At 41.9% G+C, this 16,337-nt stretch overlaps 1 protein-coding gene across 15 annotated transcripts in view; it reads right to left on the bottom strand.

Moving 5' to 3' along the window:
- The window catches only part of EFCAB11 (EF-hand calcium binding domain 11), a 169,818-nt gene that overhangs the window by 47,990 nt on the left and 105,491 nt on the right, over positions 1-16,337 (bottom strand). For 8 of the 15 annotated variants that reach the window (XM_063644050.1, XM_063644051.1, XM_063644049.1 and 5 more), the window contains one exon: positions 3,952-4,077. The exons of the other annotated variants lie outside the window; for them this stretch is intronic. In XM_063644050.1, coding sequence (XP_063500120.1) covers positions 3,952-4,077 — 126 coding nt within the window. The remainder of the gene's footprint in view (positions 1-3,951; positions 4,078-16,337) is intronic. 15 annotated transcript variants of the gene reach the window in all.

The following is a 16,337-nucleotide window of genomic DNA, read 5'->3' as shown; positions in this document are numbered from 1 at the left end:
CCCTTTGAGCCACATCCATTTTCTTACACAACAATAAAAATTAAAATGGTTACCATATCATTTTTAAAGTTCCTACTTATGTTGCAAACAATGTGAAGTATACAAATCATCAAGTAATGGAATCTTGACTTTTTATTTAATTTTGGCAATTCTTTCTTCTCCAGGACCAACAAGAGTTTTCCCTATTTAAGTACAGAGTAGCACATAAAGGTCACATGATGAATATTGTTATTAAAGTAACTGTGGCAGGAACAGATGGAATGAAATGATATGATCTTTGGAATCTTGTGACTGTGCAAAAAGTAGGTACTTCTGACTAACACAGTCTGAAGGCTAGGAAAAGAAATGCTGGCAGGTAAAGCCAAAATAAAGCCATAAATTCAGCATATCTTTTGGCAGGCATCTTTTCATATATTAAATAATATCCACTCTAAGATTTCTTGAAGTGACTGTTCATATAATTATTTGTTGGATGAAAGATTAATGAATAAACAAAGGAATGTTATATATGTGACATTTCTTTATTACAATGAAAAGAGAGCCTTAAATAGTTCTCGCTGAATTCTTTCAGTGTCAAGATCTAATATGGCCCCCAGGCTGGTGTGTGGCACTCAAGTTCTGAGTACGGAACACGGAACTAAGTAAGAGAAGCTTTACTACAAGATATGAAAGAGAAAAGGCTATAATGTTTAATCAAATGTATCCAGGAAGAAATTTTGAAAATGTTCTTTTCAATAATCATGGAACATCCATTGTCTTTTTAAGGTTTCTTTCTCAGAACTGCAGAAATCATTTAGTCTAGGAGAACACTGTGTGGCTTAATTTTATTTTCTTTCTTTCTAGATTCTCTGCCAAGAACTACAGAGCAAAATGAAATGATGGTGTGGGGAGACAGCTGCTAAGTAATCTCTTTATTGTATTTCTAATAAGATAGCTACACCACTTCTGTTGCTAACATATAGCCATATTAGTTCTGAAATAAGCTATTATGGTTTTTTCCCCTCAGTGGACTCCAGCTGCAATAATACATCATTTATAATTGGAAATGTGTATCCCTTAAAGAAAAGTTTGTGGCCAGGTGTGGTGGCTCACGCCTGTAATCCCAGCACTTTGGGAGGCTGAGGCGGGTGTATCACGAGGTCAGGAGATAGAGACCATTCTGGCCGACGTGGTGAAACCCCGTCTCTACTACAAATACAAAAAATTAGCCGAGCTTGGTGGCGCATGCCTGTAATCCCAGCTACTCAGGAGGCTGAGGCAGGAGAATCGCTTGAACGCAGGAGGCGGAGGTTGCAGTAAGACGAGATCGCACCACTGCATTCCAGCCTGGGCAACAGAGTGAGACTCCATCACACAAAAAAAAAAAAAAAAAAAAAAAAAACCTTTTTGTTTACACTTTTAAAGACTTGTGAATCTACTGCTTGAATTTGCAACCGGCAATTGGATCTGCATATGTAATTTGATACTGACTGAGCCCCTTCTCCAGGCGAGGCACTGGGAGTGCAAGGAATTAGAAGGGAAGCCGCCTCGGCAGAACTCTGAGGAAGACATTTGTGGGAAGGAGACTTGGAAAGCTGTTTGGAAAGGTAGGAAGGTGCGTGGATGTCAGGGCAAAGAGCATGCTTAGAAGGTAGGCTCAAGAGTGCCCAATACTGCAAGGACTAAAGTACCCATGGGTAGCAACAAAAAGGTTCAGGGCAGTTTCAGCAGAGTTACTGGGGCAGAAATAAAATCACAGTGGACTGAAAGAGATTTGGATAGGAGAAGTAGAGAAGTGACTGCAGCTTAATGCAGAGCTTCAGACAGAGAAGATAATTGATGCAGTTAGGACCAGAGGAAGTAGAAAAGGGCAGAATCCAAAGCTATGATGGAAGGATTTGTCTGGGGCTGGGGGATAGCGGAAATAGTACCCCTGCCATTGTGACCAGAATGAAGTGGTCAGTGGTTAGTGTTGAAGAAAGTGAGCCATCATCCCCCATCACCCTCATCCTTACCAACAGTGTATAGTAACCGCAGAGGGAAGCAGAAAGTAAAAGACATTATGCTTTGATGACTTCTATTTTCTTGGAGAAATAGGAGGCAAGGCCATTTGCTGACAGTGACAGGGAAAATGGGGCAGGACCCTGAGAAAAGTGGCAAAGGTTTGAAAGTGCTTCTGTGGAAACCAGAAAGAGCTGCCTGAGAGAACACAGCAGGATGCCTGGAGGCAGAGGCCCAGCATGTTTACACTGCTGATACAGGCTGAGGGCCCTTATCTGAAATGCCTGGGACCAGAAGAGTTTCAGATTTCTGATTTTTTTCAGATTTTGGAATATCTGCATATACGTAATGAGATATCTTGGGATGGCACTCAAATATAAAGGCAAAATTCATTGATATTTTATAAACATATGTATAGCCTGAAGGTAATTTTATATAATATTTTCAATAATTTTGTTTATGAAACAAAGTTTTGACTGCAACCAGTCACATGAGGTCAGGTGTGGAATTTTCCACTTGTGGCGTCACATCAGCTCTCATAAAGTTTCAGATTTTGGAGTATTTTGGATTTCAGATTAGGGATGCTCAACCTGTGTGTGTGTGTGTGTTTGAGATGTTGTCTCACTCTGTCGCCCAGGCTGGAGTGCAGTGGAGTGATCTCGGCTCACTGCAACCTCCACCTCCCGGGTTCAAGCAATTCTCCCACCTCAGCCTCCTGAGTAGCTGGGATTACAGGCACCAACCACCACGCCCAGCTAATTTTTGTATTTTCAGTAGAGACAGGGTTTCACCATGTTGGCCAGGCTGGTTTCAAACTCCTGACCACAGGCGATCTGCCTGTCTCGGCCTCCCAAAGTGTTGGGATTACAGGGGTGAGCCACTGCGCCTGGCCTAATCTGTATACTTTTATTGCAGACACTCAACAACCTAAGCGTAAAGCAAGAAGATGGAGAGTCGGGTTGGCCCAGGGCTAAGATTTTGCTAGGCAGGAGTGACGGAAAAACAAGGGTGCTAGGAAGGTGAGGGCATTGCTAGGAGTATGAGGGGCCATAGGCTCCAGGCTAGACAGGGAAAGAAGGGAGTACCACAAGAGGTTTACAGTCTGAGGAAAACACAGATGGTCAAGGGACTACAGGTCTTGATGAAAATCAAGTGTAATGGGCCCAGCATAAGACTCAGGACAGAGGGGACCCTGCCCCGGGCCCTGCATTTTAGAGGGCTAGGCTCAGTCTCTTTTGCTCTAGAGTCCTTCCATGGAGCAAGGACTCTATTGCACCAGGAGATATGTCCTTCCAAAGCTCATACCCTTTACCTTTTAGACCACATTCCAGGTACCTGGGACCCTAGAATTTCCTTTCTACACAGCCCTGAGGCTGCTTTTAGTACCTTTGCAGGCCTCTTCCTGAGGGTCTGCCCAGAGTGGTTGTTTGAAGGGGATGTGGATTAAGCATGGATGTCGGGTGGGGTGTCCACACAGTGTGGACATCACCATCGGGAGCAGGGCTAGGGACCAGATGTCAGTACTCCCCTGTGCCATAGATGTTCCACATGAACCTCCAGGAAACTGATGAATCCCAAATAAAACCCCTGCCTTCTAGCTCATTATTAATGTATATCTGTCAGGGTAGAAAGATAAAACAGATTATATTTAATAGTTTACCTTGATTTATAATGTTTCAATATATAGATACGACTGGGCACAGGGGCTCACATCTGTAATCCCAGCACTTTGGGAGGCTGAGGTGGACAGATCACTTGAGGCTAGGAGCTCGAGACCAGCCTGGCCAACATGGTAAAACCTCGTCTCTACTAAGAATACAAAAATTAGGCGGGTGTGATGGTGCACGTCTATAATCCCATCTACTTGGGAGGCTGAGGCAGGAGAATTGCTTGAACCCAGGAAGTGGAGGCTGCAGTGAGCCAAGATTGTGCCACTGCACCCCAGCCTGGGCGACAGAGCGATACACTTGCCTGAGAATCTGCACAGGTGAGGGGCGTGCCTGAATGATGGAGTCAGCTGCTAAGAGGCCGGAGGAGCGGTTATTAGACTTCTGGTCAACATGGCAGAGTAAACACTTGCTGAAAATCCTTAGGCCTCTGCAACATACAGAAATAACAGATACACTATTTATTTAAACCACATAAGCCTTATACTATTTACTCTCTATCTGCATATCCATCCAATCAATTTTCTGCCTTGCCCTGTGCCCTTCTAGGTCACATTACCTGGGCTCCCTTCCAGTTGGGTTTGGCCAACAGAAGTTCCAGCAAGAAATTGGAGTGTGGGAGAAGAAAGGATGGGATATTTCTTTCCTGCAGCCTCCCTGCTTCCTTCTGGTAATGCCTACTTTCCTCCAGATACAGCTTCTACCAGGCAGCCCCTTCTCAATAGCTCCAGCTCTCCTGGGCTCCTGTAATAACATTTCCTCCCTTGCCCTTTTAGAATCTGCTGTTCTTAGTCTCTGGGCACCTCAAATGACCTTGTTGTATGCTTTATTCCTGACCTTATATCTGTAAATAGTCCCTTAATTCAAATCTCTTGAATTTAGGTATCTGAACAATATTGTTTTCTGCTGGGGCCCTGACTGATAGAACCATTTTTAAAAACAAGAAAGAAAAGTCTCTGTGAATAAAAAAGGATAATAAACCCATGCTGGTAGTGATGTGTAAGAATATGGCCATTGCAAGATTGGAGGTAGGGGCAGGTGCTGAGAAGACATGGGGTCTGAGGTTTCTACATCTGCAAAGGAAAAAGAATATGAATGCTGAGCATGATTCCACATAAATCTAAGGGTGGGGTGGGGAGCTGTGGGGGTGATATCAGTTTCATTTTTTTCAGTGAGGGTCAAGGCCCAAAATTACCTATGATTAGAAATGAAGATAAGACACCTATATATAACTAGCCTTTGAGTCTGCATTTCACATGGGCATAGAAATCACTTCCCTGCAGTAGGATTCCCAAGCTATGCCTAACTTATGAATTGTTTCAGAGCTGAGGAATTCATAGGCCTGGGGTTCAGACAATTCCCAAAGAGAACCTTTATAGGGCAAATCTGTAGGGAAGTTAAGCTCTTAATTAAAGAAAATTACAAAATATAAAAGGATATGCACCATGATTAAAAGCAGTTCAATGAATGGGGAGATTCATATCCGAGGAAATATGTACTACAGAACACTCTGAAAAAAGACTTTAAAAATCTTCAGTCATAATAGAGATTACTAGCAAGATTGTAAAATCAGAAAGTTGTAAAATAAAAAGAGATAGAAATGAAAAAGAACCAACTGAAAGTCTTAGAATGAAAAAAATATATAATTAGCAGGATTGACAGAGCTGAAAAGAGATTTGATGAACTGGAAGGTAGAACTGTGGAAATCTCCCAATATGCAGTACAGAGAGATAAAAAGGAAAAAAAAAAAAACCCTGAAAGGAAAGTCAAAAAGACACGGAAGACACAAGGGAAAGTGCTAACATTAAACTAAAAGAAATTTCAGAAGGAGAGAAAATATTTAACGCTCCAAATATCAGATTAAGGGAGAAAAACAATAACAGCATTTCACATATGTAGAAAAATATTCAAAGAAACCCAACAGCTATTTGTAATGGAAAAATTGAGCAGATTGGGAATACAAAAGCATTTTGCTTCCACCAAAACCCTACAGCAACATCATACTAAATGGTGAGACTTTAGAAGCATTTCCTTACAAAGGCTGAAAGCACATAAGGATGTCCACTATCATTTCTACTACCCAACATTATATCAGAGATCCTGACTCATAAAAAAGAGTTATTTCAATGTGGTATTTTAGTGATGATGTGTTTCCTGGTAATGATCCAGGGTATAGCTAAGGAAGCAGGCAGCTAAAGTAACACAGATAAATTCACTAGAATTGATGATGTGAAAGAACTGAAAATCTAAAGGACTGAGTAGTTTTGATGATGGCAGGGCTTTGAGTTTTGGGGGAGGCTATATGTGACATAGGTGACTACGAGGTTAGTGGATGACAGTGTTATGGACAGAGGACAAATCAGTCAGATAGCAGGATGACCCTGTAGGGTCTACAACAGAGTGGGAAATGATGGACTCCAAACAGCATTGTGCTTCTGGAGCAGGATTCTCTCAACTGGGAAAAGCTCTCAGGGAAGAGTCAAATTTCAGTTAAGGCAAGAAGACAGGTACAATGTTCTACCATCCAGTTAAGGAGATGGGTGTGTTTACTATGAAAAAAAGGATTCCAGGAACATCTTTCGCAAGTCTGAGAGAGGAGAAGGGTAGAGGCTGAGTCAGAACAAATAAAGAGCAAAGTAGAATGGGGATGGGACAACCAGAGAGAATGGAGGGGCTTCTTTTTCTAACAGAGTGGTCAGACTGTGAGCCTGGGGCATTACCTGGTGTAGAGGATGGAGGTCTCTCTGTTGGTCTGCCACAGCCTAGATACTTACAGGAGGATCCATTATATGTGTTAAGAAACGGAACATGAGGCCTCTTTGGGGTCACGATGGGAAGAATAAAAACAAGAGGGAAACAAGTGGGGTGGTTTGGCAGGCAGCTTGTATTAGTCAGTTCTCACACTGCTATAAAGAAATACCTGAGACTGGGTGATTTATAAAGAAAATAGGTTTAATTGGCTTATGGTACCACAGCCTATACAAGAAGCATGGCGGCTTCTGCTTCTGGGGAGGCCTCAGGAAACTTACAATCATGGTGGAATGCAAAGGGGGAGCGGGAACTTTACATGGCCGGAGCAGGGGGAAGAGAGAGGAAGGGGGGAGGTGCTTCATATTCTTTAACAACCAGATCTCGTGAGAACTCACTCACTATATAGTACCAAGCGGGGGATGGTGCTAAACCATTAGAAACTGCCCCCATGATCCATCACCTCCTACCAGGCCCCACCTCCAACACTGGGGATTACAATTGGATATGAGATTTGGGTGGGATATGAGATTTGGACAGACCCAAACCGTATCACAGCTCAAATGGCCTGGTTGAGTCAAAAGGCAACAAAGTCAAGTCTGACCTCCAGATGAGATCCACTAGGCATTCCCCATAGGTTTTCCACTTAAAAGTGCCCTTGTACTATACTGTAGTCTACGCTTACACATATTCAACACAAGTATATTCAAATTTCTCAATATGAGAAATCTAGAAAAACTGCAATATGACATTAAAGCATGTTTCTAGAACAAACACCCATGTCTTAAATACAATAAATATTTAGTAGAGGGCTATAAACTTGGAATCTAGAAGTATTTTATAGACTAGGCTTATACTGAAGATATTTGAGATTTTATTTTACAATTGCAATGAAGAAATTGTTTTGTACTTTGTATAATTAACCTTAGAGAAATAGATTTTGGACATCACTGAACTATCCCCCAAAAGCAATAATCTCCATTACATTTGCCTTATCATTTCCTCTGATGCAGAACACAGCATGTTCAAGTCTTAGGAGGCATCTCTTTCAGTAATGACCATTGAAGAACAAATATCAAAACAAGCAAGGATTGGCATCTGTCGGCCTATGAATCTGGAATGTTAATTATGTAAGACAAACATGATGTATTCAAGAAAATAGTACCCATTCATCCGCTTTTTTTCAAAATGGAAAAGCACTACATTTAATTTGTGGTTCTCTGCATTTTAAATAGGCAATTCAATGAAGCAATAAATGTGTTCATAATGAATAGATTTTTCTACATAGGGATCTCTTAATGGCAGTGACGTAACTGAAGATTTAACCTGGTGAACATAAAAGTAAACAACAGAAACACATAAGAATAATTTGAATTGTTCAGAAAATGATGTTTTGGTTAAAAAGAATATTATTGTTGAGAATAAATTTTAGGTTGTGATAAAATGCATCATTGTGTAAAAAGATGAGACTGCTGTAATTAAGTTACCAATATCTAAAATAAGCTACAGCTCCCTGTACACACCTGTCTCCTCACAAAACTGCCATGCTTGGGCACTCTGGGGAGCCCCTCTGGCCTTCCAGTCTCCCGTGTCTTCTTCCTCACACTGCCTTGTGCTTTTTCTCTTTTAATCTAAATTCCCACTACTTTCCTCCTCCTGAACCTTTCCACTGAGTACCATGGAGTTTCCATTTCCTAGTTAAACTATCATACATCCTCATCTGCCTCAGCTAATGCTCATTTCACCTCATGCCTTGATTGGAACTTGGTTCTTCGTTGGAGACATGGCTTCTCTCCATATTTTCCCCAATCCTTTCACTGCCTGACTCTTCTGGAACACCCCATTCTAACAATTTCCCCTTCTCTCTTATATCTTCAGCTTTCTCTCTCTACTGCCTCCTTCCCATTGAGTGAAAGTAATCTCAGCCTCCCTCTCTCCCCATCCTTTCTCTCTCCCCTACCGCCTTCATCTCCCCTCCCCCTCAACTACTCTCTTCTTCCCCTGCCACCTCCAATCTGCTATCCTCTCTCCCTCGCTCTTTAACCTACTGGAGCATGCCGTTCTACTGATATTGTTCTGGAAGCAGTCAATGACTCAACAACTACCTCCTCGTTACTAAGTCAAAAAGACCCTCTTAATCCTCCTTGTACTTCTTGGCAGTACTTGTCACTGCTGACCCCACCCCCTCCTTTCTTCTTGACTCTATTCCCCTTGCCTCAATGCCCACATAGTCTTGATTCTGTTACTTCTCTGGGCACTGTTTACTGTTTTTCAGGGACAGTTGCACACTCTCCTTTCTTTAATTATCCCTTAGATGTTGGTACCCCCAGGGTTGTCTCTTAGGCAGTCTTCTCTTCTTATTCCAACCCTCTGAGGGTTCTCACTCAGCCCATGGCTTCAGTTACAGTTTGTGTGTTGACAGCTCTCTCGTCTGTGCCTCTAGTCCAGATGCTCTTCCTGAGCTTCAGAACAACGCATCCGAGTGCTGACCGGGCAGCTCCTCCCAGGTACCCTACAGGAACTCAAGTCGGACTCCTCCTCCTTCTCTCGAAACCTGCACCACCTGTGTTCCCTCTGCTGGTGAACAACATCATGACTCCCAGGTGCTGAACCTGAAACCTAGATTCGGTCTTGATGCCTATCCTTCCCTCTCTAGCCACACCCAACCATTTACCTAGCTCTGTAAACTTCTCCACACACCTTTCTCTCAAGTGTATGCATGTCTCTCCAACACTTCAGCCATATCCTAGTCCAGGTTCCATCAGCTCTCTGATTGCCACAAGGACCCCTAGTGGGTCTCCCTTGTCTCTAGACATCCATTCCCTATGGCCAGAGGGATCTGTCTAAAATGTAATCTAGGCGGGGCGTGGTGGCTCACGCCTGTAATCGCAGCACTTTGGGAGGCCGAGGCAGGTGGATCACCTGAGTTCAGGAGTTTGAGACCAGCCTAGCCGACAGGGTGAAACCTCTTCTCTACTAAAAATGCAAACATTAGCCAAGCATGGAATCCCAGCTACTCGGAAGGCTGAGGTGGAAGAATCGCTTGAACCCGGGAGGTGGAGGCTGCAGTGAGCCGAGATCGTGCCACTGCACTCTAGCCTGGGCAACAGAGTGACACACTATCTCAAAAAATAAATATAATATAATATGATATAATATAATATAATATGATATAATATAATATAATATAATATAATATAATATAATATAATACAATGTCCCTCTCATGTCTTAAAACCTCCCAGTATCTTCCAGTTCCCCTCAGAGGAGGTTCTGCCTCCTGAACTCACACAGCCCTTCGTGATGTGGCTGCTGTCCTCTAGTTCAGCTTCTGTCACACCATCCCCCTTTACCCTGTGCTCAGGTTACACTCCTCTTATTTCTGCAGTGGAGCCATGGTCTCTTCCATGGGGCCCTCTGCACATGATTTTCCATATACCCAGAAGAATCACTCTGTTTTTGCCTGGATAACTCTTATTCATCCTTTAAGAATCAGCAGAGAGACATTAATTCATCCTGGAAGTTTCTAAACAGGGTGAGGTGCTCCCCTATCACCCTGCGCTTTTCCTATCACAGCACTTACCACACTTTATGGGACTTATCTATTTAGCTGTAGATGACTTAGCTCCATGGGCAAGGTCCACTCCTGTCTAGTACACAACGCTATCTCTACACCAGCCCAAGCCCACTATATAATATTCTCTATGTACCAGAACGGTGGTTCTCAAACTTTTTGGCTTCAGGATTCCTTTATATTCTTAAAAACTGAGAACTCTAGAAACTTCTGTTCATGTAGGTTGTATCGACAATATTTACTATACTAGAAATGAATATTAAAACTGAGAAAAATTTAAAATATTAATCCATTTTAAAATAAGTTATTTGTATTTTAACATAAACATATTTTTAAGAAAATTCATTTTGCAAAAGTAAGAAGAATATCATGATTTTACATTTTTGTAAGTCTTTTATGTGTATTCCCTAATAAATTATAGCTAGATTCTCTCCTGCTTCCGAATTTCCTTTGCAGAGATACGGCTGTAGTATATAAAGAAAAATATGGCCTCACATAGATTCATAGTTAAAAAGGGGAGGAGTATTTTCATAGTCTTTTCAGATGACTGTAGATACTCTTGTGTTACACTATAACTCAGTAAGTGGTATTTTCTTAAAGACTAGCTGCAGTGTAGAATTTGAAAACATATCAATTAACTTTTCATACTTTATTATGTTAACATATACTGGGGCATCTTATACTTGCAATGGATCTTTTATCCAAGCAAAATTCATGATTTTGTAACATCTTACACTGGTCATCAAAAAATATTTATTCACTGACTTAAACGGATCTTCTAAACGTTAGCACATTTCATTATACACTATAAAAACCATATTTAATATCACCACTGAACTCATCAGAAAAGCCTTCATGTATTGAGAAACTGTCAAGCTCACAGTGGTGAATACAAGTTTCTCAAATTCTAAATTTCACTAGGAAGCTTGAATTTTATCATTGGCAACAAATACTGTCAGTTGTTTTCCTTGAAATGACAGGCTCACTCCATTCAGTTTTGAGAAAATGTCGACCAAATACTAAAGGCTGAATAACAGTAGTTTGTCTGTCAGTCACTCTTTCAAATAAAAATGGTGTTCCAGTAAAACAGTGGCCACTTCTGATTTCAACTTAAACAATCATGAAATCCTTTTCCTGGAGACAATCTTTGTGCTTCTGTGTATAACAGAAATGCTGTATGGATACTTCCCAGAATATTAAAAAGATGTCCATTTGGGGATTGAGACAATAAAATTAATACTTTTTAATATTTCCTTCAAAATATTCTTAAGTGAGACTGACAATTGTTTTAAACTGTGAGGGCAAGGGGGTGATGAATACAATGATCACGACTATAGTTTTCACTACTGTCTTCATGCTAAAATTGAATGAAATAATTCATACAATTTTACCTACCATTGCTTTTGCACCATCAATGCAAATGTCAATGGTGCCTTAATATTGTGAAAATAGTTTTGACCTCACAGACCCCTGGCGGCCCTGGATCACATACAGAGAACTGCTGGGTGGATGAATGAATATAAGGAAGGCCATCTCCACCCAGCTTAGACGCCTGTGACAATGCTGCCTGGGGCACTGGCCCTATGTCTGAAATCCAAGCTACGCAACTTCTGCATGGTTAACACTTCCCCCAATCTTCCTCACTCTCAGCCTTCCCAGTCACTTCCTTCCAGCCACATCCCCACACCCGATACCTGGTTTTGGCTCAATCCCTGGGTGTTAACACCTAGGCTTTAACAAAGTCCTGGCTGGAACTCAATTTCCTGGCATCATTTTTGTAATTCCTTCTGGGACTTGGCTTTGGGTATCAGCCCTCTGGCCTCAGGCCCCATGATCAGGAGTAAGGTAAACCCTCCTTGGTGTTGTTTCTGGAACACTATGAGGTAGACTGCCAGGGGGACTTCCAGCTCTGTATTTAGCACCGTGGGTGTGTTGGAGGAGGCAGTGAGGAGAGGGGGCGGGGTTATAAGGATTAGGTATTTGGTATAAATTGATATTGTTTAAGAATATATCTAAGCCGGGCGCGGTGGCTCATGCTTGTAATCCCAGCACTTTGGGAGGCCAAGGCGGGCGGATCACGAGGTCAGGAGATCGAGACCATCCTGGCTAACACGGTGAAACCCCATCTCTATTAAAAATACAAAAAATTAGCCGGGCGTGGTGGCGGGCGCCTGTAGTCCCAGCTACTCGGAGAGGCTGAGCCAGGAGAATGGCGTGAACCCGGGAGGCGGAGCTTGCAGTGAGCCAAGATCGCGCCAATGCACTGCAGCCTGGGTGACATAGCTAGACTCCGTCTCAAAAAAAAAAAAAAAAAAAAAAAAGAATATATCTAACATTGAAAAATAAAAAAATCTGTTTTGTTGTTTTACATTTTGCATGATGAAGTGAAATACTCTTTAACTCTTGCAAATAGAGGTTAAAAAGTCTTCATTTGGTTAATAAACATAAGCTAAAGAAATACTCAACGTATTATAGTTTTTAAAATATGTGCTCATCCATTTCTCTTCCATCAGTACTTTCTGAATATGCATCATGAGTTCATCCAAGTAAATGGATCATTTAAATATAAAAGTTAGAGTGAGGCATACCACAGGACAAGGTATCATTTTCTGAAAGTAGCTTTCAGCAAACAGCAAATTAATTTAGAAACAAATTAATATGATTTTCAAGGTCTTAAAATTAAGTTACTCATTTTATCATTATAAAAGAAATGCTTTCTTCTCCTTGCATACTTCTTATATTACTTTTCTAAGCATTCTTCAAATAAGGTTTCAAACTAAGTTTTCGATGTCAGCACAACAACCTCCTTGCACTTTGAACAGCCAAGCGCCATCACAGTGACGTGTCTATGTGAAACAACCCTCTGGTATTTCCAAGAGTCAATAGTGGAATGAAACGGCTCTCATGCCATTCTTCAGCTCTCTTGTAAGGAGTGCCCAGAGGATTAACTTCTGCGGGGCTTTGGGAAGACATCTCATGCTGCCCCTGGCAGTGAAGGGCACTGTCTTAGGTGAGCAGTACTGTATGGGGTGATGGAATGCCCAAAGGACACTGTGATTCTGTGCTTTAGGGAGAAGCAGGCTGAAGATGGACAACAGGGAGATGGACGCGCAGTCGGGAGTCCTGGGTCGAGTGGTGCGTCTCTGGACAGGAGCCCCAGGGTGGCTGCTTTCCTCTTCCTTCACAAACAGGAATACACTAACCTCCAAAATGAGGCTGACTTAGGTCTCCCCAGCATTGACAGGCAGTTTTACAGAGTTAGTATCTCAAGTTCTAGATGCAAATTGCCTGGATTTGAATATTGGCTCCATCGCTTACAAGCTGAGTGACCTTGGGCAAGGGACTTAACTTCTCTAATTTTCAGAGTCCTCATCCATAAAATAGACACAGAAAGTGCACCTATCTTGTGGAGTTATAAGTGTATAAAGAGATAATCCACATAAAGTGCTTAGCACAGTGGCTAGCGTGTAGTAAGTGCTTAACAAATGACAGCTATTAGTATTATTAGCATTATACTTCTGAAAGTGTAAGCTGTACATCCTCTGGAAGGAGAAGAAATGAACCCAGGACACTTCCCCTACCAATCTCAGGATGAACATACCAAGAAAAAGTTGAAGATTCTATCAGATTTCTTGGACACCAATGAAAGAATGTCACTAACCATGAAGAATGTTTCCATCATAATGGGGAAGGACCTCTTTAGACATAACATTTGGATTATTAACAAAGTATTATTAAAAAGATGTAGTCTTACTAGTTGGGAACTCAAAAGGATACCAGTGCAAGGTCTCAACCATGACCCCATGCTTAGTCCCTTCAGCTCTTCAATTCTGATGAATTCACCTTCACTCCGCTTCAAAAATTGATCTCTAATGGCAGGGCCAGGGACATCATCAGCTACCCAGGCTTCTCTGAACATGAATTGATCAATATCAAGAATACCGTGCACAACTCCCTGTACTCACAACTCAATTCTTCATTTACTCCCAACTTTTCTTCAGCATCTTTGAGACTCCCAGGACCTTGGCCCCTCTACATTCTCTAAGTCTATGAATGGCCTCTTGGTCTTACTTATTCTCTTCCTAGTCTGCAGCCTACGATGCCATGACTTTGGTCATACTGTTGACTGTCTTTAGTTCTCTGCCTCCTTAATCTTCTACACACCCAACCTAAAAAGCCCAATCCTGACGTCAATCCAGTCATAATTCTTCTACCAGGCTTTGGATCCCATCTTTCCTATCTCCTAAGGAAGGGTCTTGCTTTCTTCAATCACAGTCCTTTACTTCTACTATTTCTGCCCAACACATCTATGTCTTAAATATCTCCCTGGATTCCAAGTAGCTTATTTAGCATCTCATTCCTCAAAAGGAATTTATACCAGTTTTCTCCACTTCCTCATTACCAATTTACTTCTCAACCCAAAGCAATCTGGCCTTTGCCTTCCTTATCTTGCCCAAGCTGCTTTTGTTAAAATTATCAATCCTTTTCATATTGCCAAATCCAAATAACCTTTTTAAATTCTTACCCTTTTTGATCTCCTGGTGGCATCCAAAACTGCTAATCATCCCTTCTTTCTCTGAACTCTTACCACACCTTCAAATTCAGTGTTGCCCAGTGTTGCATCCTTGCCTTCTGCTTTTCTGATTCTATAGATTTCTCCAGTGTTACCTCATTCAAACCTAAGACTTAAACCACTGAGAACATTCACAAACTGACACCATGTAGCTCAGATGTCTCTGCTGAGTGGAGGCCCATATGCACACTGTAAGAATGCAGACTCTAGGCTGGGTGTGGTGGGTCATGCCTGTAATCCCAGAACTTTGGGAGGCAGAGGCGGGCGGATTACCTGAGGTCAAGAGTTCAAGACCAGCCTGACCAACATGGGGAAACCCCATCTCTACTAAAAATACAAAATTAGCCAGGCATGGTGGCACATGCCTGTAACTCCAGCTACTCAGGAGGCTGAGACAGGAGAATCGCTTGAACCTGGGAGGTGGAGGTTGCAGTGGGCTGAGATTGCACCATTACACTCCAGCCTGGGAAACAAGAGCGAAACTCTGTCTCCCCACCACCCTCCAAAAAAAAAGAAAAAAAAAAAAAAAAAAAAGAATGCAGACTCTGAATTCAGACAGACTTGCCTTCCAAATTGTCTCTGCATTTACCAGCTGTCTGGCCTTGAGAAAGATACTTAACTTAAAACTCAGTCTTCTCAGGTTCCGAATGAGAGCAATCATATCACTAATACCTACCTACACAGTTCTTTGGAATATTAAACAAAATAATGTATGTAAAGCACGTAGTTAACAATAATAATGTTAGCTATTGTTGTTATTACAGGATTCTCTACCTAAGCTCCCCAAAGTAACTCAAACTTTACATATTAAAATATCAACTGAATGCCCTCATGCTTCTCCTTTTATTGCAGTAATAATCATAATAGCTCTCTCAAGGATTAATTTATATCATTATCCTGTAAGTTAAATATTAGTGACCCCATTTCACATATGAGGAAACTGAGGCTTAGAGAATTACTCTGCTTGAAATGGCAGAAAAATGGCAGTTAGGATTCAAATCTTGGTCCTCTGACTCCAAAGTTTATGATGTTTGGTACCGATACATGACTTCAGTGTTCAATTCCCAAGCCAAAACCCAGGACATTTATTTTGGACTTCTTCCCTCTCACTCAGCTACATCTAGTGGTGTGCTGCAGAACTGGCTCGAATGAAAAAAAAATCCCCGATTTGTAGCATTTGCTGATTTCAAGCTATGAAGGTGACATTACTGAAAAGATGGGCAGAAATGTCTTGAGAGCCTGCCTAGGTCAGCTCCAGCACAGCACTGGATCCAGTAAGCCCCCAAATCCTCTTAATTTGGATATAGATCATTTGGTTGAAAGCCATTTGCCAAAACCAACTTAGTCCGAATCAAGTTGGTGAAAGCAACACTGTGTTAAAACAATCTGGTTGAGGCTGGGCACAGTGGCTCACACCGTAATCCCAGCACTTTGGGAGGCCAAGGCGGGCAGATCACTTGAGGTCAGGAGTTCGAGACCAGCCTGGCCAACATAGTGAAACCCAGTTTCTACTAAAAATACAAAAATTATCCGGGCGTGGTGGCAAGCGCCTGTAGTCCCAACTACTCAGGAGGCTGAGGCAGGAAGATCGCTTGAACCCGGGAGGTGGGGGTTGCTGTGAGTTGAGATGGCACCACTGCACTCCAGCCTGGGCGACACAGCGAGACTCCGTCTCAAGAAAAAATAAATAAATAAAAATGAAAATAAAGCATTTTGGTTGAAAAGGAATAACGTTCAGTGATAGGCTGCAGATTTTTTCTCTTTTTGTCTTTTTTTCTCTCTACTTTTTCCCTAA

This window comes from Symphalangus syndactylus, chromosome 8 (assembly GCF_028878055.3).
Source record: "Symphalangus syndactylus isolate Jambi chromosome 8, NHGRI_mSymSyn1-v2.1_pri, whole genome shotgun sequence".
NCBI classification, from domain to species: domain Eukaryota; kingdom Metazoa; phylum Chordata; class Mammalia; order Primates; family Hylobatidae; genus Symphalangus; species Symphalangus syndactylus.
The sequence above is the reverse complement of the archived record's forward strand: the minus strand, read 5'-3'. Positions and strand labels throughout refer to the sequence as shown.